General features: G+C 40.3%; 1 protein-coding gene across 5 annotated transcripts in view; it reads left to right on the top strand.

Annotated features, from left to right (window-relative positions):
- FARP1 (FERM, ARH/RhoGEF and pleckstrin domain protein 1) overlaps positions 1–27,555 on the top strand; it is a gene marked incomplete at both ends in the record, with an annotated part of 174,550 nt that overhangs the window by 111,108 nt on the left and 35,887 nt on the right. The window contains 9 exons of one of the 5 annotated variants that reach the window (XM_082009256.1): positions 795–909; positions 2,084–2,231; positions 4,852–4,947; positions 5,470–5,633; positions 7,209–7,277; positions 8,002–8,065; positions 10,236–10,476; positions 24,537–24,724; positions 26,580–26,669. In XM_082009256.1, the coding sequence (XP_081865382.1) occupies positions 795–909; positions 2,084–2,231; positions 4,852–4,947; positions 5,470–5,633; positions 7,209–7,277; positions 8,002–8,065; positions 10,236–10,476; positions 24,537–24,724; positions 26,580–26,669 (1,175 nt within the window). Of the gene's footprint in view, positions 1–794; positions 910–2,083; positions 2,232–4,851; positions 4,948–5,469; positions 5,634–7,208; positions 7,278–8,001; positions 8,087–10,235; positions 10,477–24,533; positions 24,725–26,579; positions 26,670–27,555 lie in introns of all 5 variants that reach the window. The other 4 variants (XM_082009255.1, XM_082009254.1, XM_082009253.1 and 1 more) reach the window with 4 other exon arrangements.

The following is a 27,555-nucleotide window of genomic DNA, read 5'->3' as shown; positions in this document are numbered from 1 at the left end:
TTCAGAGTCATTCCAAGAATAGCAGGCAACAAGATAGTAATCTGGCACCCACACATAGCTTGCCCACCCCACCCCACCCCCGCCATCCAAAGGAAAAAAAAAAGGGAAATCTCACTGAATGGGCTGCAAAATGGAAAGTGGGTGTGACATACTGTTGCACACACGGTATTGAATAACTGCAGCAGATGGGAGCGACTTTGAGGAGGAGGGAGACAAAATGTGTCTCAAACTGCTGCAAAATTAGAGGAAGACAAATGTTTCACAACCTCACGAGGTGGAATACATGCCTGCATTCAAACAAGCAAACAAAACCATCTCTCTTCAGATTTCCCCCAGAAGATTACGGTGTGGGACATTGTCCTGGGGAGTGTGCTTGACTGCTCCAGGGAAAGGCACCTGGGCACCACCATGTGTGTGAAAGATGGATGAGAGGTGCTGAATTAGCGCTGTCCTCCCTGTCACCTCCTCCCCCTTATCCCACACTCATGTCAAGGGAGCACTGTGATGGCTTCATTTGTTCAGTTGACATCCAATAGCTGCTAACTTGGTTGTGGTGGATGGGAGGAATCCCACCACTTACCACAAATCAGATACTAACACAGAGGAGAAGGGAGGAAGAAGGAAGGTGTGGAAGATAATGTAGTGGGAATCTGAATCACAAAACCATGACACAGCTTGCAAGAAACTATGCTTGCTTCTCTGCTCTCTTCCCAGTTGTCTGCACCTTTTGGATTGTCCCAAAATTTCAGATTTAATGCAATGTTTTAATAAACTTTTCTTAAAATTCTCCATAGCTGAGATTGGAGATTTTGATGAAACGGTAGATCGTGAACACTTAGCGAAGAACAAGTATATACCTCAGCAAGAAGCACTAGAAGACAAAATCATGGAATTTCACCGTAGTCACATGTAAGACTTTTCTGTTCTTGTTATTGGCTGCCTTTTCCTTTAGAGTAACTAATTGTAAATATGTGCTAGATCATAAGTACAAGAGAGATTGGGAACTCTTGAGTTTCTCAAAGGTTACTTCTCAGATAATGTTCAGTGAATTTCCTGAAGGTTACTCCTGTCTTTCTCCTGCCATCGTAACAAGATGTTTAAAGAGTAATTGATTTTGATATTTTTTCACGCATGCCATTATTTTACAGTCTATTTCATACAAAATGCTTCACTGCTGATTTTGTGCATGCAGTTATGATTGCAAATGATGACTGATCAATCAGGCACTTCTGACAGCAGTCTTTTGATTTCAAGGACATTGAATGTTGCTTTTTCACCTTTCCATGCTGTATTTAGAGATGGGTGAAGAAGGGGTTTAGTGATAGTTTTGGGAAAAGCACAAAGAGCTTGCAGAACTAGAGCTTTGGGGGAATAGGATTCAAGATGATGATGCAAATTGGTATCCTAAGGCTTGGAGAAAAGACTAGTAATAAGGAGATGGTTAAAAGAATTACAAATAAGGCATAGGAAGGTATTTTTTTTCTGTTGAGAACACTTCAAAACTTGAACAATTTAATTTTGAGCCACATTGAATTAGATATGAATGGTAGGGACTTCTGTAGCCGTAATAATTTAAACTTTTGCATAATTTTGTCATTACTTTAGTACTTATGGGTTCCCAACATTTAAGTTAATGTTTTCACATCTTCTGTTTTACTTCATTTTGGTATTGCATTCACTTTTACAATGAACAACATCCTTACACACTTCTGTTTGTTTTTTGTTTTTTTTTTTTTTTTAAGGAATATAGCATGTTTTTCCAAGGGAAAATACAAAGAGTGGCAGTGAATTCTGTTAAAGTTAATGGTTCAAAATCTAGCTGTATCAGGTGTCTCAGAATTGGAGCGATTAAAATTTTTAGTAGACTCTAAAATCTGTGGATTCTGTGTTATTGGTTTAGACTAAGATAAAGTTGTTGTTCTAGCGGATACAAATCTGAGGACATAGAAAAACCATACAGATATTATACCTCTGACAGGTTTCAGTCTCTTTGATGAAATGTCTCTTTGTTCTCTGAAGGACCTGTTCATCTCTATTAAAAGGTGTGAAGAATTTGTGCATCTTCTCTGTTTTCTTTCTCCAGGGGACAGACACCAGCAGAGTCTGACTTCCAGCTTTTGGAGATTGCTCGTCGGCTGGAGATGTATGGAATACGCTTGCATCCAGCCAAAGACAGGGAAGGGACAAAAATCAACCTGGCTGTTGCCAACACAGGCATTCTGGTGTTTCAGGTTAGGACATGACTTTGTACTTTATAGAGCAGAGAGATTTCTTACAGCAATAAGATTTCAGGACCTCAACCATGTCTAAAAGAATTTGCTTGGAAAAATTAATCAACTTCCAAATTTTTTCTAACAATGACCTTGAACCTTTTATAGCTGCATTAGGCCCTTCACTTCCAGGGACTCTTACCTTGTTTGCATGCACAGGGTAGAATTCCCACCTGCAGCCACAATGTGCTGTTCCAGATGCAAACTGATCCACAGCTCACAATTTGCAAGTTGGTCATGCTGACACCTCCTACATAGAGGAGCAGGTAGGTCTTGCAGGCATGGTGTATAATAAAAGGGTGTGAAGCAGGGACAAATAAAACAACAGACAGGTGGAGTACACGGAGGATGTACTCATCCTACAAGGATGTAGGAAGTGAATGTAAGCTCTCCGTAGCCTTACTTTGTCAGAGTTTTTACAATTTTCTTGACCAGCCTTGGCCATTATACCTTTGCTGAATCCATGAATCTTACTTCTTTCCCTAAAAGATCCAAAGTATATTCCTTACATTCTTTCCTCTCCTCTCCCACCCTAGTCAGCCTAGTAAGTTTTCGTGAAGCATCATTAGTAAATGTATCAAATTTTTGTTCTGCAGTTCCCCTTAGGTAAATAACAAGCTGAGCTCTTACAGTTTTGAAGGTACAGGTAGTCAGCTGGTGTAAACTGCTTTCACTTCAGATGAACTTATGTCTACTAGCATCCAAAATGCTACTTACCTCACTGTGTGTTAAAAACAGTAAGTAAACTGTTCTTTAAAATGTCCATTTTTACAATTGTCAGAAAAGACTATTTGTTTTAACTGTTTGACTTCAGTTAAAATACTAGTGTTTCCAACCATATAAAGTACTTTGAATCTTTTTATAAAGAACAACAGCAACAAACTAACCTAGAAATATGTCCGACCCAAATGCTCTGAGATATAAATTAAAAAAAAAAAAAAAGTTTTAAAAAATCATGCTCAACTGAATGTGTTCCTAGTAAAACCCAAAAATTGAAGCATGAGAACACCAGGATGTTGTTAGAAATGCACATAACTCAAATAATTGTATGTTTAGGCCCTTCCCCTGCTCCCCTACAGTATTGTCATTAGCTGAATTAATGAATTGCAAAGCCTTATAAATTAAGATTGGCTTACAGCTGAAAGTATGTGTCTACACAAAACAGCATGGACCTCACTGGGATCTTTATGTAAAAATGCAGCTGCTGGTTGAAGGCCCAAGGCCTGATTTGTAAAACTTTAAAACTCAGTCATCTCTTCTTGTCCTAATGTGTTTGGGACTTTCAAAACAGTTTGTTTTTTTAATTTTCAGAAAAACTTGGAAATTTTGCTCACTCTGACCTGCTGGAGTGTGTCCAGCGGTTTGCCCCTGGCAGTAGGCTGAGGGCTTCCTTCAAGCACTGCACAGGGCAAGAGCCTTAAGTTCATCTTTTTATTTTGGTATAACTGAGAGAAATTGAAATATGAAGACCTCATTAGAATGACCTCAAGGGAAATAAAGGTTCACTCACAAATGGCATAAGCAGTACTCAGAGAGACTTATTTTAAAGCCTGCCATCTATTTAGAAATCGGTGTCAGTGCTGATGAATATTCTAAGGGAGATTAATTATGTGATTCTTATACAGCAGGTTGCCTTAGCAGAGATCATCACACTGTCATTACTCCTACGTCCGTCTGGTGACGGCACCCAAATCGACGTGGGTTTCTGCATTTAGCAATCCTGTAGTAGCTCTCTGAAACTTCTGTGCTGTGGTGTAGGCATATTTGTATTGAAGTCTTTACTGAACAAACTACTGCAATGAATATTTTAAATTAATAACTCCAATACCTTCTAACATAGATTGAGACTTTTGGGGAGTGGGGGCTAATGATGCAGTGGCTGGGGATTGTAGTATTTTGAAGATCATTTCTCTCAGGCTTCCTGTTTGCTTCTGGTTTTTGGTTGCTTTTTTAGGGGAAAAGAATTTTGTGACTCTTCAGAGATAAGTAATTTATTTAGGTTCCTTTTACTTCTGTTGCGCCCTATGAAAGGTCAAAATACAGTATTTTGCAGTTCCAATATAAACCTTCAGTTGCTGGTTTTTCCCCCCCAGTTAAGTAATATTTAAAGGGGTGTTTATTTTGACATGTAAACAGACAAAGAAGAAAGAAATCTACGCCATCAAAGTAAGATGACCATGTTAGGTGTCTGGATTCCCTGCATTCTCTGTAGCTGGTAGAAAGTGAAGGAGGCGTCTCTGGGAGTTGTCTGAGTCCACTGAAAATCAGAGTCTGCACATTGGACATCATCTGCACAATAACTGGGCCACCCTGTTTCGTGCAGTGATACAGGGTCAGATACTTTCACATCAACTCAGTATACCTAGTCCTATAAATACACAAGAGTTTAACCATAAGTACCTGCCTTCAGTCACAGCACCAGATGCTTATCGTTTGCATTATCAGAGGATGAATGATAAGAAATACCATAATTTCAAGTGAAGTGAATAGATGATTAATTTATGACAAGCTTTCTTTAGTGGTTTAGATTTCTCCATTCAGATCTGGAATGGTTAAACTCTGCTGGCTTTGTTCTCTGTAGGGTCACACCAAGATCAATGCCTTCAACTGGGCTAAGGTTCGAAAGCTGAGCTTCAAGAGGAAACGTTTTCTTATCAAACTACGGCCTGATGTGAATGTAAGTCCTTGTCAGGAATTGATGAAGTTGACAAAAGGTTATTTGGTAAATATCTACTCACAGATCAAATGTATGTTTTTATCACCTCAAGAAGATTATTTTTTAGAGTTAATTGCTTATATTGACTCTTCGTACTGCACGTATCAACCTGGTATCTCAGGTGAGCAGTCCCAGCAAAGGAGATACAAACTGAATGTCACAGAGTCGTCTTCTGGCTGAGACTCTGGTACTGTATCATCAATTCTTTAGGTTATAGCATGTAAACCACCTCTTCTCATTAATGTTAAGACCACTGCTTTATCTCTGTCATATTTGTCAATGAAAGGAAGTTTGAGCAATAGCTCTGATACTGCAAGGGAAATCAGAGATGTCTTCAAGTGGGAAGGATAAGGCCTGTTAAGCCAGAAAGCCAGTGAGTTGGGAAAAAGCTTTTTTTGGTAGCATAGCGCCTGCTTTGTCAGTGCGTCTCTGTAATATGTGTTGCTTGCTTGCTTACATTGCAAATGCCATCTCCATTTTCAGAGTTCATTCCAGGACACGCTGGAATTCCTTATGGCCAGTCGAGATTTTTGCAAGTCTTTCTGGAAGATCTGTGTGGAGCATCATGCCTTTTTCAGGCTTTTTGAGGAACCTAAACCAAAGCCTAAACCCGTTCTTTTTTCTAGAGGTTCATCATTTAGGTTCAGGTAAGATCTGAATTCTTCTTTCCACTTTTGTTGGCTCCCCATTTCAAAATCACGTCCATAATGATCTAGGATTAAACCTATTATTTTCAGCTCCTCTTTTTTACATTGTACTTTGCTCCTTTATATTTTCCATTGCTGCTTCTCAGACAGAACATTGAAAAAAACACAGTAGGGAAGAAGCCTGCATTTATTTTGTAGTAGCTGTTGCAAAGTAACTTTCTGGAGGTAAGTATATAGGTTCCAGCTGGTGTCACTAGGAAAATCCACCTGTGTCTTAAGTAACACTAGCTAGCAACTTTTTGGCACTCTCTGGATCCTCTGCTTCTAGGATGGGATCTTTCCCATGTATCTGAGTAGAGATTTGTATTTTTGTTGCATATCCCTGTGGTAAACCCATCTGTATGCAGTTAAAAGCACTGGCATGTCTTTATGTTATGTTTGCAAGGGGTTTATGTGAGATGACCACCTATGCTAAGGCCAAGTCTACCTGCAATATTTTTCGAGCTGTAGAGAGGTTTTTAATAGTTGGGTTATTGGTTTTTTTCTTAGACTGGCAGAAGCCTCATTGTAGATATCATGTTGTGTATGCCGGGGGGAAATCGTTTTATTCATACAGTTTATTTTGTTTGTGAAGCTGATACAAGCTGAACAGGCAGAAACCCTCTCTGCTGAGATAAACTGTACACTCTAGTGCCTTGCAGAAGAATATAGTGGTTATGGCCATTCTGTCTTCCCACTTTGTTTCCTGCCTGCAAAGTAAATTAATTAAGATGGAAGGACCTGTGTTAGGGTAAACAAGCTATAATTGTTAAGTTTCTGCCTGAGTAAATAGAAGACTTACCTCAACTTACCTCCTGGTTTGGAGAGCAAGTTTTGGCTACATCCTCCACTCACTGTGAGCTATGCTGGTACATTCACTAACTTCTTCCAGGCCTTGTGATAATAAAGTTAGTATAAACCATTTGGGTCTCTACTGAACATTCTTGAGGTGTGGATTTCCTTTACTGCTCTCAGTTCCCTTTGGAGTTTACATCTTTGTACAATAGGAAGTGCTGGGCTTTCTCACTACTTTTTCATGGCCTGTAGCAGAAGGAGAGAGAGATTTCCAGCTTAAATCTCTGCAGAAAATGTACGTATGTTTAGTTGATGTGTTTCATATTAGCAACTGAGAAATGCATTTCAGTGGTTTTCATCTTGGTTCCAGGGCTACTGATACGAGGTGAGGCTAGTATTTGACTCTCAAAAGGAACTTAACCCTTGCTTAACTTTCTTATTGTCGTGACTTCCCAGTAATGTAGTACCCTATAAAGGGCACACAACTGAATTTAAGCATCAAAAAGTAGTACTGTAGCAAAAAAAAGAGGTAAGTAACAGGCAAAATGATAAAAATCTGTGTATATCTGACCAGGTCCATTTATGACATGAGTTTCTGCTGATAGTGACAATTACTTTTCCGGTTGCTGTGACTTCATATGCAGGCCACATACATGTTTACGATGACCCAGGTGATATATTGTATTAAATGTGGCAAATTCATTATCTCAGATTGATATTTTAACTGTGGTTTTCTTCCAGTGGTCGGACTCAGAAGCAAGTTCTTGACTATGTTAAAGAAGGAGGGCACAAAAAAGTACAGTTTGAAAGGTGAGAGGAGATAAATGAACTATCCGAATATGTTTTAATCAAAGAAAAGGCATGATTTCCAGTTAGTCTCAGATCTTGGCATCAGTCCAAGTGAAAAGTTCCTTTGCTGTTTTGACAGTTTATCATTTGTATAATATCCCCTTGGTCCTGAATGTTCTGGCAGAAGTTGACATAACCTATACTTTACTTAAAATCAGTAGTCTTCAATCATTTTTTCATCAGTGAGTATCCCACTGTCACAGGTTAACTTCCTCCCGTATTGATCTGCACCCTTTTCGGTGGGGTGTGGTTAATGTATGTGAACACACATATTCACCTGAGAACAAAACTGAAAGTAACAGCAATAGGTATAGCCAACCGCAAGGGAAGGGTCTCCAGGGAAGGCTTACAACTTGCTAGAGCCAGTTCTGTCTGAACTCATCTTGCTTATGGTGAGCTGAAGGTAACGGCCACAAAAACCATGACATCAGTTCATTGCTTATGACTCATGTTCCGGTGATAGACCATTTTTGCTTCAGGGCCTCTCCCTTTTCTTACTACAGTATGTTTGCTGCACATAGCACGTTTAAATTTTACAGAAAGGAGGAATGTTAATCTGTTTTGGAGCAAACTTTTATGAAAGCTGCTAGTCCAAGGTTTTGTTTTAAAGGAGGCATGTCTCTTGATTCCTATTTGTAGAAAAAACTGAAATGGCTTCTTACTGTGATTTTCCTTTTATCTCCAGGAAGCACAGCAAGATTCATTCCATCAGGAGTCTTACTGCACAGCCTTCAGAACAGCATACAGAGGTGCCAAAACAAGTCAGTGATGTTGATGAAACCCTGGATCATGCCTTTTAAACATTTCTTGTTACATTACCCTCCACTAATTGCTGTTTTGAAACTCTAGGAGCATAGTTTTCTGCTAGCTTTCCATTTAACTGGGAGCCCTGGGTGTTACAAGTTTTAGGTACTGCAAGTGGAACATGTTCATTTCCGCTGTGGAACAGTTGCTTCCAGACAACCAGACAAATATAAATAGTGAGCTTGTCTGAGCTGTATGAAGAATTGCAATCCACAGTGTTACTGCTGGGGCCCTAGGTTGTAGCTGGTTATTGCATCTGTGAAAAGTTTAATTCCTTTCCTTCACTGGGGGGGTGGTCTTACTTGCTCATGACAAGGTGTTTTGTTGTATTAACCAGGGAGGAGAAGAATTTTTTCCTCGGAAAAATTACAGCTATGGACTTTTAAGCTATTATCTCTGGTATATACCTAATGTATTTGTCTTACATTGATAGCTGTTATGCATTAGGAGTTTGCAAATTCAGTAGTCCAACAGTGGTGAGGTTGCAGCAGCTACATGTTCCCAGATCCAGCTAGTAGTAAGGCTGAGCGTGTATTCACAATAGGTACCCACATAAATGCACATATACAGTATATATACACATACACACAGAGGTAAACACAGAAAACAGCACTCCCACAAGCACAAACAGTGCCAGTGGCTTCACCCTGTTCCACTCTTTGTCTGATCAAGAAGACAGTTCATTAGTGGAAAATACATTTACATATATACGATATGGATCCCTACTGTAACTTGTCTTAGACAGTCTATCCAGCAGCAGAGCCCTGGATCCTTAGGTCTCCCAGTGGCTGGTACCTGGACATACAAGCCCCCAAGGCTCACAGCCCCGCTCCTGTTGCCAGTACTCAGATCTACACACACACACTCACTCTCTCACTATGGGTTCCTCCAGTAATTCGTCTTAGACACCTGGTCTACCCAGTAACTGAAAGCTGGGTACCCTGGTTCCTAGTTACACAGAGACACATGCACATCAAAGGTGTCTCCTCAATAGCTAGTCCAGACTTATGCCATCACCAGTAATTAACCCCCAGGCCCCATGGTCTTTCCAGTGTCTGGCCTGACTTACGGCTGCTCCAGTAATGGCTCCCAGCTCTTTTATCCGACTTGCCAGCTAGTCCAGTTTAATGTTTGCTAGCAATTGCACATTGGCCTACCCACCCAATCAATATGCACGTGCTCTTATCTCCTCGGTTGCTGGCATCCCAGGCACACCCAGACCATGGGTTGATGGCTCTACAGCCCCCAGAGGAGCCGGCTTATTGGAGTTGCTCTACCTGCCAGTGTTTCTCTGTGCTCATCTCTGTTTGTGGAGGCAAACCTTTATTAACCTAACCTTACATTAAGTAGAACTTAAATGGCAGAAGCAAGCTAGTAGGTTAATATATTTTAAAAAGCTATATGCACCTTCACCTTCCTTGCATTGCTTCCTTTTGATATTCACAGGCTCTCTCATTCCTGCAAATCTAAGAAATTCAGAGAATTCTGCTATAAATTTAGCCCATTTCCAATACCTTTTAGCATTTTAATATTGCTAAAACAAGCTCAGGTAGATGGAGCATGGCTACTGGGCAGATGCAACATATTTCTGTGTATAGAAAAGCCAGCCCAGGAATTAGTAGTGGGTATGCTCCAGGGATTGAATGTGGGCTGTTCAAAAGCCCACATATGGCTTTTTTAGTGTATGGAGGCTGTGCAAAATTTGTCTTATGCATGTATCTTTTGTCCACCCAGCTTCTCAGAGTAGTGCGAACAGGTTGACGTTCTTAGTATTGATGAATGCCTTGAATGCATTGAAACACCTCAAATACCCCTTTTTACATATCACCACATTCTGTCTGCCTTCTCCAACCCTTGCTTAGTTTATGTATTTTTCTCTTCTTAAGATCAGAGACACACATACCCCCTTTTTTTTTTTTTTAACTCATTTTGAAGTTTGGGTTGCCTCTTCCACTTTCAAGAGGCTCCTATGTTGCTGCAAGATGCAGTCTAAAATTCTGGTGCGTAATTACACATAGCCTTTTCCCTCTGGCTCCCTTCCCTCCCAAACCTCTCCCTTCCCACCCCTCCCTCCCCCATTGTTTCCCCTTTGCCTTCCCTTCTTTATCTTTCCAGAGCTCTAGCTTTGCCTATGGAGATGACAGTGATGCTGCAGCAGTGCAGAGCTGCCGGCAAGGGAAGGAATTGAAGGCTTCAACAGAAGACACTGGACAGCAGAAGAGCCCTTCCTTGAAGAAGAGCCCGAAGGAAGGCAGAAAGGTGGATGGAGCGGTGGTGTCAACAGTGGAGGAAGAAGAGGAGGCTGCTAAGGACAGGATGCAGCAGAACAGACCTCAGTCACAGCAACCAAGCACAGGTCCAGCTTCCAGGGCTGCTCATGGCAGCAGCACCTCCATTCCTTTCATTGACTGCAGTGATGTAGATAGCGAGTATGATCTCCTCAGAGGACAAATAACCCGGTCATATTCCCAAACAAATGACAATTATGAGGGTGATTTGACCAGTGGTGCCTATATTCACTATAGAGATGAAAATCGCAATAGAACTAGATACAGGGATTCCTCAGCCTCTATGAAGTCTTCCCAGTACCTCTCTGAAGAGTACCTTGATGATAACCCAGCTAATCTCTCATTCTACACTGGGGGAAGCCCCAGGATGCCAAGGCACAGCTCACTAGTTGACGAAATGTTTAGAGGGCCAGGGAGCCGTAGTCCACTGGCCACTCCATTGCCTCCCAGTAGCAAAGGGTCAAGCCCTAACATGAGCCTGAGTAGAACTGGCTCTCAGGGTTATGTCTCAGAAAATGGGCATGACTGCAGAGTGAGGACTGGGGAGGAGGATAGCCATGCCAGTAGCTGCCATGGGTATGGCAGATATTCTCCAGGTTCTCAATGGCCTCATGCACAGAAAATCCCAAATCTCTGCAATAAATCAGTTACAGATCCATTTATACTGAGCCAGATATCCTCAACCCCTGGGCAGGAGTATAGATCAGAGAGATATTGTAAAGGAGATGGGGTGGCTAAGTTGTCTTCTCCAGAAGGCCAAATGATGGCCAACGGTATGCCAGCTGGGGCACAGTCAAAGCAGAGCCCACTTATACACTCGCTGCATACCAGTGGCGTGATGGATCACATGGCTGCAATCCAGATGATGGAGGGCTCCACCAGCAGTGGGACAGAATCTAGCGATTCTGACTCAGAAATCATTAACCCTTTCACTCACCCTCTGGTGTTTGGAAATCCCATTGTGCTGAGTTCCTCTCCCATGCCTAGAAATAAGTACTCCTTTGGAAGCCTTCAGCTTGATGAGGAGGTAGAGGAGGATGTGTCTGTTGGCCTCAGTGATGAAGATGGTGTGCAGGTCTTCAGCTGCTAGGGGCCTGGACATATGAGACCAGTGGATACCGTGATTGCATCTTCTGGGGCTCATGAAGAGTGGCTAGTAATAATTTCAGTGCATGGGCTATTTCAAATGTTATCATTGTACTGACCAGCCAGAGGCAAGGGATACGAGAAATACAATAATAAGGATAAGTCTCAGTGAAGCTTAACAGTAATGCATCTCCTCTGAAAGGCAGGAGGAGAGGAAAATTATTACTGATTTATGTACCTTTGTAAGACTTCGTACGTTCACCTATTCTTTGTATGAAGTCATATTTTAGGTATATACTATAGCTTCTTTGATACTTGATTAGTTATTTTGACAAAACAAACAAAAATGAAATTAAGTAGATATGTTGTGCTCTTTTGTATGTCTATTACAATTTTTTTCTCTCCTATATAAGGAGAGCAACTTACGAGTGCCTCAACAGAGTTAGGGAAAAAAAGTTAAACTTACAGCCAAATGCAGGCAGCTTGATATTTAAGACCAAGACTTGTTGAAATCTTGAAATATGCTGGACAATATTTTCATAGCAAGAATGTGTTTGGTCTACTCATCTTCATAACCCATTTTATAATCTTAACTGATGAACTGAGGATACAAATTGGGCATGTGTACAAGAACAATGACAGTATTGGCTTTTTCTTCAGTGGGTTCAACTGGCTGATTTGGTGAAGGAGGTTTTGAAACTCCAAACTCTTCCTTGGACAAGAAAGAACAAGATGAAAGATATAATTCAAGTGAAAAAAAAAATTAGTTTGAAACAGCTCTAATGAAGAGTGGAATGAATATTACTTGCAAGGCAATCCTTTCTATCCTTTATCAGTGTGGTATGAAGATTAATTGCAAGAGATTTTTTCCCTTATTCTTTCAGTGGAATTATTCACAGAGACATCAAAGTTCTGGTGTGGGTGATTTTGGTGGGGGTTTTGGAGATGTGGCTGTTTGATTTTATTTTTTGCTTTGATCATGAAAAATCTTTATCTGTACAGAATCAAATTAGTCTGTCGTAGGCGTATTAGGCGTAATAGTGCCACCTAATAAATTTTTCATCCCCTGACACAGAGAATGATGGGACTAACTGTGGTCCAGGCTGATTGTCTTCTGTACTGTACATAGAGTAGCAAGATTTTGGCACATGTGCAGAAGGACAGAAAGACTGATTCTTTGTAAACTTCCTTTTCACAGACTAAAAGTGTTGAGAATTAAGGCTGCATACTAATAAAACCTAATTCAGATGAAAGGTCTCCTCTATGGAAAGTGTCCTGCAGTTGTTAGATCTGGGAGACAAATATGCTTTTTAACATTGGCCTTAATTTTAACTGTTACATATTTTTCTTGTGGGGGAAGGGAACTAAATTTGAGAATTTTAAGTGAGGAACAACAGTACTGACTGAACTGCAGGTCACTTGCAGTGATCTGCGTCATGCAGTACATGCATGCAGCAATGATGAATCCACCCACAGAAGTACTGATGAACAAATTACAGGGCTTTATAAATCTAGACAATAAAAAATTTTCAAGATCAATTTTACAAAAATAATAAAATAGGAAGTGTTTTAAATTTTTCTAATGCCTTGGTCTATGCACATTTTAACGGAGTTAAATCTGAGTGAAGGATATTTAAAAAGATACATGCAGTAGTTAGGCATGTCTTGTTATATACTTTTACTTTTTTGCAGTAAAATGTATCTTCATGTAAATATAAGTTTTAACCTGCTCATCTCCTTTAGTGTGTTGTTTTTCTTAAAGATTAGATACCTCATTTTTGAACAGGAATGATTTAAAGCATCTCTTTAGACAGTGATATTTTGGTGACAAGGAATGCTCTTGTTTGTTCTTGTAGTTTAAAGCATGAACCTAGAAACAGTGAGACTAATAATTAGGGAAAAGCTTGCTTGTATATTATTCTAAAAGAAGGCAGTTTGTGTTTTGGATTTAGAGTAGCTGTAAAATAATTGCTTTGAACTTCTCAATATTTAAGATGAAATATAGTTAGTTGAAGCCCATGTTAGCAGATAGTGTGAGCATGGGGAGTTGGGTGCATGAGTCTCTTTTGATTTTTTTGCTGCCTGTGCAGCAAAAGTACCAGTAGTCATATTATACAGTAAAGTAATAGCAATCTGGAGAGATAAATTAATTGCTTTGTTAGCCAGTAAAATTAGAGTTCAAGTGATGGATTTTCAACGAAAGGGTTTGCAGTCATTTCTCCTACTTCAGAAAAGTGAATAGATTTCATATTATTTGGATTTAAGTGAATATAAAATTTTATAACTACTGTTTACTATTTTGCTTTCTTCTCTCATATGCCTACAAAGATAATGGATTTATAATTCTGCCAGAACAGACTGGAGTTAGCTTAGTTGCTAATGAATTGTCTCAACAGTTTTTTTTTTTTTTCCTTTTGAATTCCTTTTGAATATTATTCTCAAAAATCAAATATGAGGATTTCTCTTTGACTGTTTTCTATCATCTGGCATTTTTTCAACTTTAAACGTTTAAGTGGTTGTCATTTTAACACATGTGGAATTCTTCCAGTTTGAAGAAATAAAGTCTGTAAATTACATAGGAAATAATTTCATTTAGGATGAACCATTTTGCAGCATTCTTATGCCACTGAAGTTCAGTTTAATATCAGTAGACAAGCATTTAATTAAAAACACTCTGTGGGCCAAATTCCTCCACCAGACATGTGGTTCATATCTGGGTGCTTGCCAAGAATGGTATGTGAGAGAGCAGTTTTAAATTGATGTTCTTCAGATAGGATCAGGTCCCTCAGAATACATCTGGGAGTTTTTCTGTGGGATGAATACAGAAGGGCCTTGGAGGAAAGAACAGAAACCTTTGGGCAAGACTACAGATGAGATGGGATGGGATGGGATGGGGGAATTCTTGTTGTTCTAGTTCACAAAGCACACAGGAGAAGACGAGTCTGTCAGTTCAAGTTAGTCATTGCAAGCATTGATTAGTCTGTATACCCTGGTCAACAGCAGTGGTCTAAGCATACCTGTGTCTCAAGTCTAACAGAGGTAGCTATTAAAAGATTTGATTCTCCCACCAACTCTTAATAGATTTTGGAATGTGGCTGATGGTACTTCAGATGCAGTGTTCCAATTTTTTTTATTCACAAGAGTTAACTTTTAAATCCCATACTCTTGAAGTGCCCAGATATCCTTAGGCAGTTGCTACAAATGGAGGACCTGAATCCCAGTAAGATCAAGTAGCTGTGTCTACTTCAACTGAGTAGTCCTGAGCCACCTTCCAGAGCACATGGAGGAAGCGTCTTGTTGGGCTGTCCAGATGGCTTGTCACTGTACTGAACCAATTCTAACTCTGTCCACATAGTTGGATGAACATGGAGTCCAGTTGCAAAAGCAGTTTAGGAGTTTGTCCCAAAATAATGTGCAGACGTGGTTAGCAACTTAGTCTATGGATAAAAGGCACGTGGGTTCTTTCTTTGGTACTCCAACTACTTGACCATGTTCAATCATTTGCTAGAGTGAATGAAAAAAATCTTATCAGACAATTTTAAGTTTTCTCCAGCTCACCAGCAGCTCAAACGTACTATGTCCTGTTGGAATCTTCTGGAGTGTTTGGGGTTTTTTTTAATACCTGCCTTTCCTAGAATCTAGTTTTCCTCAATAACCTGGGATATAAAATTTGGGAATAAATTTGGCTAGATGAAGGAAACGTAGATAGTGACAAGTTGATGTAGGAGCTAGGACTTGTGTAGAATATTGCAGGTATAGAGGTTTGAATAATTGATATCTGGATGGCCTAGACTGTGCTGTTTTCGGTTGAAGTTCATATCCTCTAGCAAATAAATTCCTTGTGCATGACAGAGAAGGATGTTCTCTGAAGATGATTTGCGCCTAGTGCTGCCATTGTCTCAAATCGCCTGTAGCTCATAGGCCTCCCATTAACCGTTGTATTGAACGCTAGATACAAGTTATATCAAAGAAAAACTGGAAGAGAAATTTCTGTGGCTGAAAAACGTCAACATGTAACTGAAGGTTTTAGGTTTGCTGTATTTGTATATTATGTGAGCTGTACAGAGCTGAGATCAGTTATAAAGTAGATGGATGAGCATAATGAGAGTTGCATGCTAATAATTTGAAAAACTAAATCTATCTACCAGTTTGCCTCAAGATTAAAGGGCATGCAAAATTAGACGGAATTTTCTCAACAGCGTAGCATTGGCAATGCTGAACATAGTCATTAGAACCCAGCAAAGGGTGAAAAAACAATGGTTTGTGAATTAGTTCACTAAACAGGACTAGTATTATTAGACCAGACTGCTTCAGGACCTGTATTTTCCCCCTTGAATATTTGTAGGGCTGGTTTCTGTTTGCACAGATGTTTGTGGAGCAGCTTTTATTAGTTGAAGCAGCTGTATTCATTCTGAAGCAGTAGTGTTCATGCCAGAAGTTCCTGTCTGGCCTCTCTGTACATGCATTTACTTGGTGGTCACCAGAGAAAATCAAATGCAAAATGGGTTAGACAGATCTAAAACCTGTTTATAGCTCCTCCTTTTCTTCACTAAGAAGCAGAGATGTTTTAAATTCTGTCTTCCTCTGTCCCATGATGAATGAACACATGTGCAGGGTCTCTGTAATCAGCTAGAAGCTGCTTCTGGCGGGCTCCAGGGTTGGGAAGACAAACAAAAAGAGAATAAGAAATACTGTTTTTTAAGATTAGGTACATTTAAGCACACTAAAAATGTGTAGCCTTATTTATTTACTATTCCCTTTGGCATAGTGTGCTTTCCACCCTTTTTCTGAGAATTTAAAGCCCCAGTAGCTTCTTAGGGTACTCAAAGAGCAAGAATTGCGTTGATCAGTTGAACTGATGAAGCAGACCTGATTTTGAGTATTGAAAACCAGTGATTCAGATGTCTTCAGTATGATTTATATGCAATTAGTGTGAATTGTGGCTATTTCTGGAACAGTTCTTCAAGCGAAGAAAGGATGTCTGACCTATAAATTGTGTCAAATACCATGTTTGTTTAACTAGTCTCATTTGTCATAATGAGGCATTAGGCTGCTGCCAGAGGTGACTTTAGAATGAAATTTAATTGCTGCAGTTTAACTTCTAATGATGAAAAACAAATTAACAGTCTAGTTTTTTCCTAATTTCCACCCGTGTGTGAAGGAGTTGGGTGTCAGTTACCTTTGTGCACAAGGACCACCAGAGATCCACCTCATTCAGCAGCCTGGTTGTTACCAGCTGGGAAGGGCAGTGAGTGTGAAGGAAAGAGGTTCTGTGTTCAGGCATGTATAGTGAAGGAAGCCAAAGTCCCTTTTAGTCTTCTAATAATGCTCCTCTCTCTGAACGGTGTAGTTTCTTAAGGCAGCTTCTGTACATTTTAGCGCATTTCTTTTCTCTTCATTTAGGGGATCAGTCCTCTTCTTCATACCAAGTAAGAGAGACCCTAAATATATGAGGGAAATTGAGTTTTCTGGAACAATTTTTAATATATACACCTTTCTTTTGTTAGCTGCTGTCATACACAAGTGGTAGGAGAACAGTCCTTTTGTCAGAAACCCAACTGCTTGTTGGTATCTCCTACTTGATGATGATGGTTTTGGGGTTTCTGATTATAAGTGGCTGATGCACATCAGGAGGTCCCAAAGATTAGACTGATGTGTAACTTTTCTCAAATGTGGGTAGCAGCAGACTCTGGTTTCAGTCAAGCTCTATTAGGAAAACTTTTTGCCGTGCTGTCAGGTCCTGGAAATGAAGGAAATTGAAATCCTAGGAAATGAAAATTAACAAAGTCTTTCCTCTTCTATTTCAGTAATTTCTATAGTTGCTGAAATATGCCTAGACAAGGGCACATATTTACTTATTTGTAAGGGAAATAATTCTTGTGTAACATGTGGATCCTGAACAAAGGCATCTTCTGCGTTCCTCCCTATTTAGGCTGTGTGGTGCCATTGGTATTTTAAAATACAGAACTTCTACTTAAAAATCAAAGACAGCATATGAATAAAATCCTGGTTTGGGTGACGTGTAGCAGTTCTTTAGAGCATTTTGTCTTCTGTTCTTATTCTGTGGTCTACAAAGTGTGTAGAATAAGATTGCTTTATGTTGTTATTAAAAGCAGTGAGCACTTTCTTTTAAATGTAGTGAGATCTGGAAAGCCTGTGTGCCTGGCTGAGCTGTGTATTCACAGGCATGTTTTTCACAAGTATGAGTGTAAATAATGTTGGTATTATTACAGTAACGGGGGTAAAGACCTTAGGATCATAAGTGAGCATGGCATGATGGTAAATACTTAGTTTCTCTAGAATGATTAGAGGTTTAAGGTGTTATTTTTATTGATGATTTTTTGTAAAGTTTTGGCCCCTGAGAACCATCAAAATCCACAGTTCCTACTGATAAAAATTAGCTCTAAAGCCAGTAACGATCCAGCTGTCACTGATTGAACATGGAAGATTGAAGGAAAATGAATGCTTTCCAATTCAAGAGCTTTCAAGCTTGTTAAAATGAGATCAGGTGCTGTCTTTAAAATGCTGAAAATCCTGTTTTGAGAAGAAAACAGGTTTTTGCCTTTGGTGGTTTACAGCAAGATCAGAGGTAGGTCTCTGTTTAGTTCAGTGAATGGTAGAGCTCATGCCTGTTGCTTTTCCGTGAGGCACTTAGAATTATCTTTGATTAGCTGAATCCTTATTTTTTCCCCTTTCCTGCTAAAAAACTTACCTGGACCCACTAACAAAAGTTCATAAGCTTGGCAGTGTTTCACGTATCCAGCCCTTTCCTGATTTCTGTGTGTGCATATGCATAGATTTTTTTAATAAATCTCAATAGTCAAAATTAATTTTAAAAACTGAAAATGCTGGGGACTTCATTCTCATTTTTGTCATTTGTTTAATACCGTTTAAAGAGAAACACTTTTTGTTTCATTGTATGCACTGTTTTGTCAGCATGTACCTCTCTGGGAGAAAAAGCCTTTTCAACGTTCTGTCTATCCTCAAAGCATGGTGTATCTTCTGTTCCTCGCATTGTTTGGAGCACTGTCTCAATGTCCTTTTACTGCAGAAATAACTATTTGTATTGGGAGTACCTAATTCCTCTTATTACAGTGATCCTGTCTCAGAGAGCACTCCTCACCTCAGAATGGGAGAAAAACCCCACCAGCTTGTGAGTCTCAAGTTGAGAAACCACACCATGTTGAGGAGCAGAAGAGTGGAGGGAGGGGGGAAGAAGGTCTGTTTTCCAGGGCACGTGGGCTCCATTGAGCATGATCAGATTGCCCTTCATTTCTTAATGAAGGCTCTACCCAACGATGATCAAGCCCATCTGCCGTAGCTCGTAAGCAGGATCACTGCAGTCTTGGGGAGATGTCTTGTTGAAATGGACAGTATCTGGCATAAGCTTACATGGGGGCTGAACATTTTCAATTCTGTTGTAGCACTGTGTTGTGTTGGTTTAAAGACAAACAAACAAAAGCAAACCAACCCTAACCCTGGGTACAGCAGGGAATCCTTCTATGTGTTGCTCTATTTCTGTCTGGAAAGATCAAGGCTAGACAAAGACTGATGCCCAGTGACCTTGTATTCTTCCCAGGCTGTAATGTTCACTCTTTGTTCTTAAAATGTGAATATACCCTGATGTAGGCCAACAGCAGTTACTGTCTGATTTCACACTCACCACTGTCTAATACTGCAGTATACCAATAAAGCATGGACCTTTACCAACTGGGAGAGGTTGCTGGCTACTAAACCAACACCAAGCTTGATGAGACTATAAGCATGTCAAGCCATTAAACTATGAATGCATGGAATTAATTTTTTTAAATTATTTTTAGTTTTACCTGTACCGAAGGCTTTTGCTCATTCTAACTGGTATTTTGCTGTAAAACTGTCACTGGTTTAATTGTTCTGTCCATTTGCTGGCTGATGCTTTGTCCTAAATATGAGGAAATTGTTTCATTGAGAAGGTGCACCATTCTACTAATGCCATGCACTGCCACTCCTGCTATGGGTGTACATTTTGAAGCTGTGAAGTCAAAGCAAACCTTTCTCCCTGTCATGTTCCTCTTCAAGCCAGGCAGGGCTATTGTTTATGTGTTACATCAGATCTCTTCCTGAGTTGTTTTTTCTTCCCATTCCTCCTCAAATTCTTTGGTTCTGCGTTCAGGGATGTTTGTACTTAAATTTAAAACCACTTTTCAAGATCTTTTAATTCTAACAAACTGTATCCAGCACTCCAGCTTGTTTAATGAGGAAGAAGAGTGCAGCCTGATGAACTGGTCCCCCTCGTGCTTTCATGGAAGTCAGTAGGGGTTTGTTCTTGTGTTGAAGGAGAGTAGAGCAGAATCTCCATCCTGTATCTTGTTTAGCTCAGCAATGTGACTGTACCTGCTTCACAGCTGGGGAGAGAAGGGATGGACACCCTTATTAAACTCTTCTCCAATCTAAGGTATTCCAGTCATCAGCGAAGTGCATACGAAAACTCCTTCCACTTCATCTGGCGCTATCTGTTTTCTCTGACCAAAACTTTTAGGTAGAAGTTAGAGGTATGCAACCACTGTGACTATGGAAGGTTAAGCTAGACCTAACTGTGTGGCCACAGCAGCAACAGCTCTGTCAGATACTTTCTTATTAGAGAGCCTTCATAAGTGGTATGCTCAGTAATGCAAAGGATAAAGGAGCAACAGCTTGGGTTTCATTTACCAGACTGGAGTTTAGAAAACACTCATCTGCTCTTAAAGCAGAGTAAAAGCTTCCCCTGACTGCAGAGCACTCTGTGGAGCAGGCTTAAGAGAGAATAAGCCCTGCAATACTCCAGGTATTGAGAAAAGTGCTTTTCTGGCTCTTAACACATTTTAATTTCTAATAATAAACCTATAAGCATCGAGAGCAATATAACCCTAAACAGTAGCTAGAGTGAGTACTGTAGCTGTACATGACGTTTTCCAACAGAATTTCAGTCACCTTCAGTAATGGTTGACGATTCCTCTTAGTTTCTATAATTGAGTCATTTTCCCTTCTTGGTACTCCACAGAGGAGGAACATAACCAGGAGCATTTTAACACTGCTGTATTCTTCCTTGCTGTTAAAACATAGTGTATAGGAATGGGAACTCTTTCAAGCAGATGCAGAACACTAAATGCCATGAGATTGTTATGCAGCAGTTTGAGGAGGAAAGGAGTAGAGGAGGAGTATCCAGGATACATTGAGTCCCTTTTATCTTCCTCACAGAGAGCGGAGCCCTCACATGTTATGTTGCAGTCTCTAACTAGGGATTTCAGATCATCTTACACTGTCTATGTAGTCAACAACGAAAGAGACAGCAGGCAGTTCAGCTCACCTATGATTTGAGTTGACCTCTGGGAGGGACTTTCTTCATCAGCTGAGAAGTACTGATTTGAACTGTTTTATCCCTCGTAGTGGGCATGTATACCTCAACCAGCCCGCATCTCCATAGGTGCCAACCTCAGCACCAGTTCCTAGGGGTTAACATCTGTGCATGACAGGAGCCTAGAGTAAAGCAGACACTGCTGGTGGGATGGATCATGGCTGGCCAGCCACGTGCAGAGCCCAGCCTGCCCCTCTCTGGCTGGGCACCCGCAGCTTGCCATCACTCCCGTGCATTCCCACCAACAAATTGCAGCAAGCAACTATGATGTGTGTTTTGACAAAGGTATCGCTATTAAGTATTTGATTTTAACCACTGGCTTCATTTTACTTAGCACATGGAACATGTACGTTGATGAGGAACGATTTGAGATACATGTAAAGCAGGAACAATAACCCATAGTTTAACGTCCTGTGGCCATGTAAAAAAGCACCATTGCTGTTTCATAGGGGTTTTTTTTCAAGTTAGCTTTCAATCAAGGTTTCCTTTTTCTGTCACCTTCCCTACTGCAGTACCTTTCCCCAATGGCTGGAGAGTAAATTAGCTCAGTGGAACTCAGAACCACTCCAGGTATTTTGGCATTGATGGTCTAATTTGTCATACTGTGGTAAAGTGCATTCTCATTATTTGCCACTGTCATCAGCCAGTGTTTGCTTCTCTTAAACACCAAGCTCAGAAAAGACTTGAAGCACATGCTTAATTCCTGCCTGCTCCACCAAGGATATAATTTTAGTATGTGTTCAAGCAATCATTAGATAAACATCTTTTGGTACTTGTCTCTTGGTTTGCGTGTATGTAGTTAGCTCCTTTATATTTAAAAGATGGCCCAAGTCTGAATCTAAATAAAAATCACTTCAAGTATGAGCAAAGACAATTCCACGTTACCAGCCACAAACCTTTTAGGCCTCTTGATGTGCTGTGTGGTACCACTTGATATCTGGCAACTGACATGGTAGTAATTGCCTGTCAATCAATTAATCCTTTAGGGTAAAATGTGAAGAATTTCAGTACCTTGTAAATAAGATTGGTCTTCTCCCTTCTGCTTCTGTTTATGTTCTGCAGTATATAGCTGATGAGTAGAGCCTGTATGAATATACTCTTCTGTGGCAGGAGGTCAGATGAAACACTGAGAAAAGACCGTCTGGTTAATGCAGGTTATTTGTTCCTCGCCTCCATGAAAAAGAGAAAGTCACTTCGCATCACTGCCGTGACACATGTCCTGATTGATTGGCGATGGGGGAGAGAAGACTTTCCATTTTCATTTCTGCATGACTTGCTGGCTTTCTCACAGCAGAATGAGTTTGTTTCCCGTCTTTTCCAGAACAACATCCAATGTGTTGATCTTTATGGCTGTGTTGGTTGTAATTAGGCCCCAGAATGTGTTAGTGTAACAGCATTTTGAGACCCTTTTATAATATAGTCACTTTCTTATACCTAGCTTTAATTTTCACTTGTTCAGCATATTGGCGGATGGGGTCTAACTGAGCTCTTGCTTGTAGGTGATAGTGGTGGTTGGATTTGTTCACTGCTCATGTCCACATGGATACTAAAAAGGAGGATGTAGCATTTCATTTTTCTGCAAAATAACTTTGAGAATGTCAGTGATGTATTGGTGTGCAAGTCTTTAATCAATGGGGTGTATACTCAATGCTGTGAGCCACCAGGCACATCTTTTTGTGATACTTTCCATAATACTTTTCCCAAGTCGTGTCTTCCAAGTGTAGGTTAGGAAGTCTTTTTAATTCATTGTCCATTTAATATTTATAGTTTGAAATACATGAGTGGTACTGATAAAAATTCCAGTACATCAGAAGTTAGATCTAGGTTTATAAATAGGTAGGTAGATATGTCGATATATCTATCTATCACAGATAGGTGCTATTTAACTGCTAGACTATAATGCCTGTGAACTTCTCACAGAGGTGCAAATCATTTATTCGCCGTCATATGACAGGCATAGTGCCAGAATTTCTTTGTTTCCACATTTGAGGTGATACCACTTTTCTTATGTCTTTTGTAATCTAGAGTTAAGTACTTTTAACCTTACAACCTTGCTATTAATCTGTTTCACTATTTCTCAATGATGAATTCCATTTCTTTGGAAAACACTGTATACAGTCGTGTGGTAGTGTCAATAAAATTGACATTTGTGTAACAAGCTGTGGCATTTTCTCAAACTTCGCTGAACATTGATTTAGTGTGAAACTGTTGGTAAATCCCTTCTTGCTAGCTGTAATAGTACAGACCTTTATTTCAGACAAATACTGCTTTGACTTTGATTTATAGTAGGCTACATAACTGTCATGATTACATAAACTGATAACTGTATTGTTTTTTTCCTTTTCTTTTCAAAGGAATGACATACGAACATGAACTGGTTTGGAATTGAAGAACATTCATGTTCTAGCAATAAATCTCGAGTTCTTCCAGAAAATAAATAGGTTTTACCACTGGCCTAATTATATTTATTGGTGCCTGTGTTTACTGGAGTATCTCAGCTATGTTGTAGCAACAGGAACACTTACCTACCATAATCTAGGGAGGGCGTAAACACATGATAGTAAAATGTATTTGACCTTAGTTATATATGGTGATGTATGTGTTTTACATTTTGATCCTAGACAGCCTATTAGCTGTGGTAATCAAGAGCTTGTCACAGGTTTTTTTATTAGATTTTAATGTATGATGCCAAAATGGCGCAGACTATAAATATTCTTCCACATAACAGATCTGTCTTCTAAAACAGGCTTTAGATTTTCAGATGTTTGGAGGAGGGGGTAACTGGGAGAACGCTGGGCATTTTTGGCAAACTCTTTCCTTTGTGCAGTCAGTAGTCTGGCTGCCTCCCAGAAGACAAAATGCTAATTTCAGTAATATTTAATGTAGTGTATATGAATCCATGGAGGTGTAATTAATTGTCTAATTTTTTAATATTTTTAATCCAAAATTAAATGGGACTCTTTATCTGTGATAATCTAAAGTTGTCATGCTTTGTGCATTAAAAGTATTGCTTTTCTTATGTAAATGTAATGCTAGCATTTCCATCCCAAACAATCAGAGGAGCATGGAAAGACCTACAAGGTATAATATACATACTTGTGTTGTGTGTAGAAATTGGGGAACTAGTAGTTTTCTCCCTTGATGTTAGATCTGACTGGTCTTAGCAGCAACACTGCTGTAGAAAGTCATCGTTTCTTTTTCTCTAGACTACCACTAGACATTTGTTCTAACTTGTGTCCTGTAGCTCCCCATAAAGTACTGATTTGAGTCTTTGAAGTTCTACTTTGCTAGAAAGAATGGCACTCCTAGGGTGACTCCCTTATTGTTGTATTTATTCTCTTTCATAGAGTGGATTACAATGGTGAAAAATTTGGTATTAATTTGATGTTTAGCAGTAAACATTTCAGCTCAGCTGTATATGCCTTGATGCCTTCCCTACAGAGACACTAATTTCAGCCAGTTTCATCAGCTAAAAGAATGCTCATGTCCCTTGGTTAATGCAAGTGAATGCAATTCCTCTGTCTTCAAGTCCACTTGGACTAGTTTGAGGACCCTGATGGCTGTGTCTTGTAGTGTAATTTCACATGCTGCAACTTAAGGTTGTAACTCTTTTTGGTACTTTTCTAGACAGCCTGTCCTAACTTTTCTCTTTCACCATTTTTTTAGCAGGTTCTCTGACTGGCAGCCCTCACCTTTCAGAGCTTTCCATCAATTCCCAAGGAGGACCATCGGTGGCAAATATGTCTTTATCTCCAAACTTGAGCCCTGATGCCAAGCAGTCCTCTCCCTTGATCAGCCCTTTGCTGAATGACCCATCATGCATCAGGACTGATGATGAGGAAGAGGTTAGAAGAAAGGTAAGGCAGAGGCAGTTGGCCTTGGCTCTCTTCTGTGTGTTGTGTTGCAACTATTGCTGTTTGTCAAAGTGACTAATATCTAGACCCCCTGGGGCTTCATCATAGATCCACACAGATAGCTTGACTGGGTCACTTGGTGTCTGCTGTCCTTCGTCATGGTGTGTCCAAGAGCATCCCTGTGCTCCTGAGGCCAAGCTCACAGTTTGGATTGGGTCAGGCCAGAACCACAGAACTGCTGTAGCTGAGGGCTCAGTGCCCTGGATTAATCCCCTGAACAGAAGTGCAGGAGTTAGGGGCCCCAGCTCCTCTTTAAGCAGCAGAGAGAAGATAGGTAGCTCTGTGTCCCTAAGGTTAATGTAAGATAAATCTGGGCCAGTCCTGTTGGTTGCAACCTTAAGAGCTTGTTTTGACAGGGTCTGCCATAAATCCAGCTTGTTTTTAAGGAGTGGAGTTTGGTACTTTGTTGTAACAAAACAATCAAGTCTATTGTATTATTGGAGGGAAAATTTCCAGGTGACAGAAGGAAGAGGAATGGCATTGAGCCTGTGCAGGAGTGTCCAACCCAGGGTCTCCAGTCTGTCTCTGCTGGGAGCACCACTGGGGAGCATTTGGTTGTGGGAGTAGAAAATGCTCCCTTTGAGCCACAGCCTGCAGGATTCAGCTGGGAGTGTTTGGCTCAGCCCATCGCTGCAGCAAAGCCATAAGGGAGCATCACATCCAAAACTGCTTTTCAAAGACAGATTCGGTCTGAGCCAGGGTCTTCTGGGTGCCTGCTGGCTCGTCCCTCCTGTGCTGCAGGGTGAGAGGGGGTTGCTCTGGTCCTTCTGTTGCCTGCTTTTTCTCCTGAGGTTGGAGCATCTCTGGAGGAAGAAGGCAGGAACCCAGATGGCTTTGCTGGAAAGTGGGAGCCTGTGTAAGGAAGATATCTTTTCCTACTATGCACAGGTAGCAAGATATGTGAGAGAAATTTGAGAAGAAGAAAAGCCAGGAATTGGTTAATAGACTTACGATTCTCTGTGTCAGTCCAAGTTACAGCAGCCAGTGACTGTTGTAGCTTATACCAGCTGATGTTGGTTCCTGTGGGGTTTTATACTGACCAGGAAATGCCTATACAGTCACCCCTTGCATCCCTTTCTAGTCCATCCTCTGGATCCCTGATCTTCAGGGAGGAAATGTAGCAGCAAAAGATGTATGGATGTTTTGCTCTTCCTTTTTGCTTCCTGAGCAACACAGAGCAATTTAGGATCCTTTGACTCCTCAGTGTTAGGAGGGCAAAACCACTTTTGCCTCTGGAATAACACAGGAGGATTTGGTGGTTTTTTTCCTGAAATTTGAAATCTGTAGCTTACCTTAAAATCCTTCCCCTCTCCTACTGTTAGGTTGTCCAGCCACACTAGGAAAATCTTAAAGATTTTATTTTTTTGATTTTTTTTTTTTTTTGAGAGTATTTTTTCTGTGGATTCTTACCCTGACCATGAAGCTTATAATAATCAGATAAAAATAATAATTTTTGTCATTTTGTCAAATGGTTATCTAGCCTGCAAAGGATTCCTTTGTGAACTTCAGATGTGTGGAATAAGCTGAAAGGAACATCAGTGCCCCAAAACTGTAGAAATCACCTTGGCAGGAAAAAAAGCCTCTCAAGAACCTATAGAAGGTGCTTGTTCTCTCCTGTTTGCAAGGAAAGATTGTTATAGGAGCTTCATGGCTTAGGAACATTCAAGCATGAGTCACAGTAACCACAAGCAAGGGTCACTAGTTTGTAACTCTCCGGGTGATTGTTGTCTGCAGTTTTTTCCTACAGAAAGCAGCTCCATAAAAGCAGATGAAAACCTAATGTGTTTGCAATTCGCAGAGATTCCCAACTGAGAAAGCTTACTTCATTGCTAAAGAAGTAGCGACCACAGAACGAACATACCTGAAGGACCTTGAAGTCATCACATCGGTATGCTTACTTGAGCATTATTCATGAAACACGTGAAGCTCTAGTCAGCAACAGTATTTCATCTACTCCATTTAACATCTTAGCTGTTCCATGCTTTTATATTCTGCACTGTAGGTATTCTCTGCAGTGCACGGGAGTACAGCTCTACGGAGGAAATAACACAAAAAGTAGAAAGTAGAGATTTGCACTGTGGTTAGTAACATGCACTACAAAACTATATCAGGTTGAGGAACTTGGGACACAGTTCAGTTATTTTTTTCTTGCTCTCATACTTAGTGGTTGTAATTACTAAAAATGCCTGTGGGTTTTCAATGACTTCTCTTAAAACTGAAGTAGCTCCCTAAGGGGACATGTAAATGTTTTCTCCTGGATTAAATGCCCTCCACTTAACATGAAATATTGTGGAGTACCTATTTGAATGGTTTTGATTTTTCAGTAAGTGAAACTGTCTGTTAAATGAGTTATTAATTTGTAGTATCTGATCAGAGTGTGATTGTTCAAATCGAGGCAAATACGTGCCGCCTTTGCACGTACACCAAGAGTCTTGTTTAACTTCCAAGAGTAATGTGCACAAGATCTGGCCTTAAATAACAATTGCCTGTAAAAGGGCACTGGATCCAAAACCTCTCATGGTATTTCAGCAGCACTGCCAGCTCCAGACCTCCCATCTCTTTAATCACCCAGTGTATGAAACTGTGAGGTGCCTTGCGACCTTCTGCATTGGGTGTTACAGTAAGGAGGAGGTGCTGCAGGGAAGAGTCTGTTGGTACTAGCTGGGAACCAGGGCGAGACACCTTCTCCCCAGCTTCTCGTCCGTTCCAGGAGCCCAGATGGCAGAGGCAGTTGATCTGATGCCAGCTTAGACATAGCCAACGTAGGCTGGCGC

Source organism: Phaethon aethereus (genome assembly GCF_964289735.1).
Source record: "Phaethon aethereus genome assembly, chromosome: 1".
In the NCBI taxonomy this organism is placed as follows: Eukaryota; Metazoa; Chordata; class Aves; order Phaethontiformes; family Phaethontidae; genus Phaethon; species Phaethon aethereus.
The sequence above is the reverse complement of the archived record's forward strand: the minus strand, read 5'-3'. Positions and strand labels throughout refer to the sequence as shown.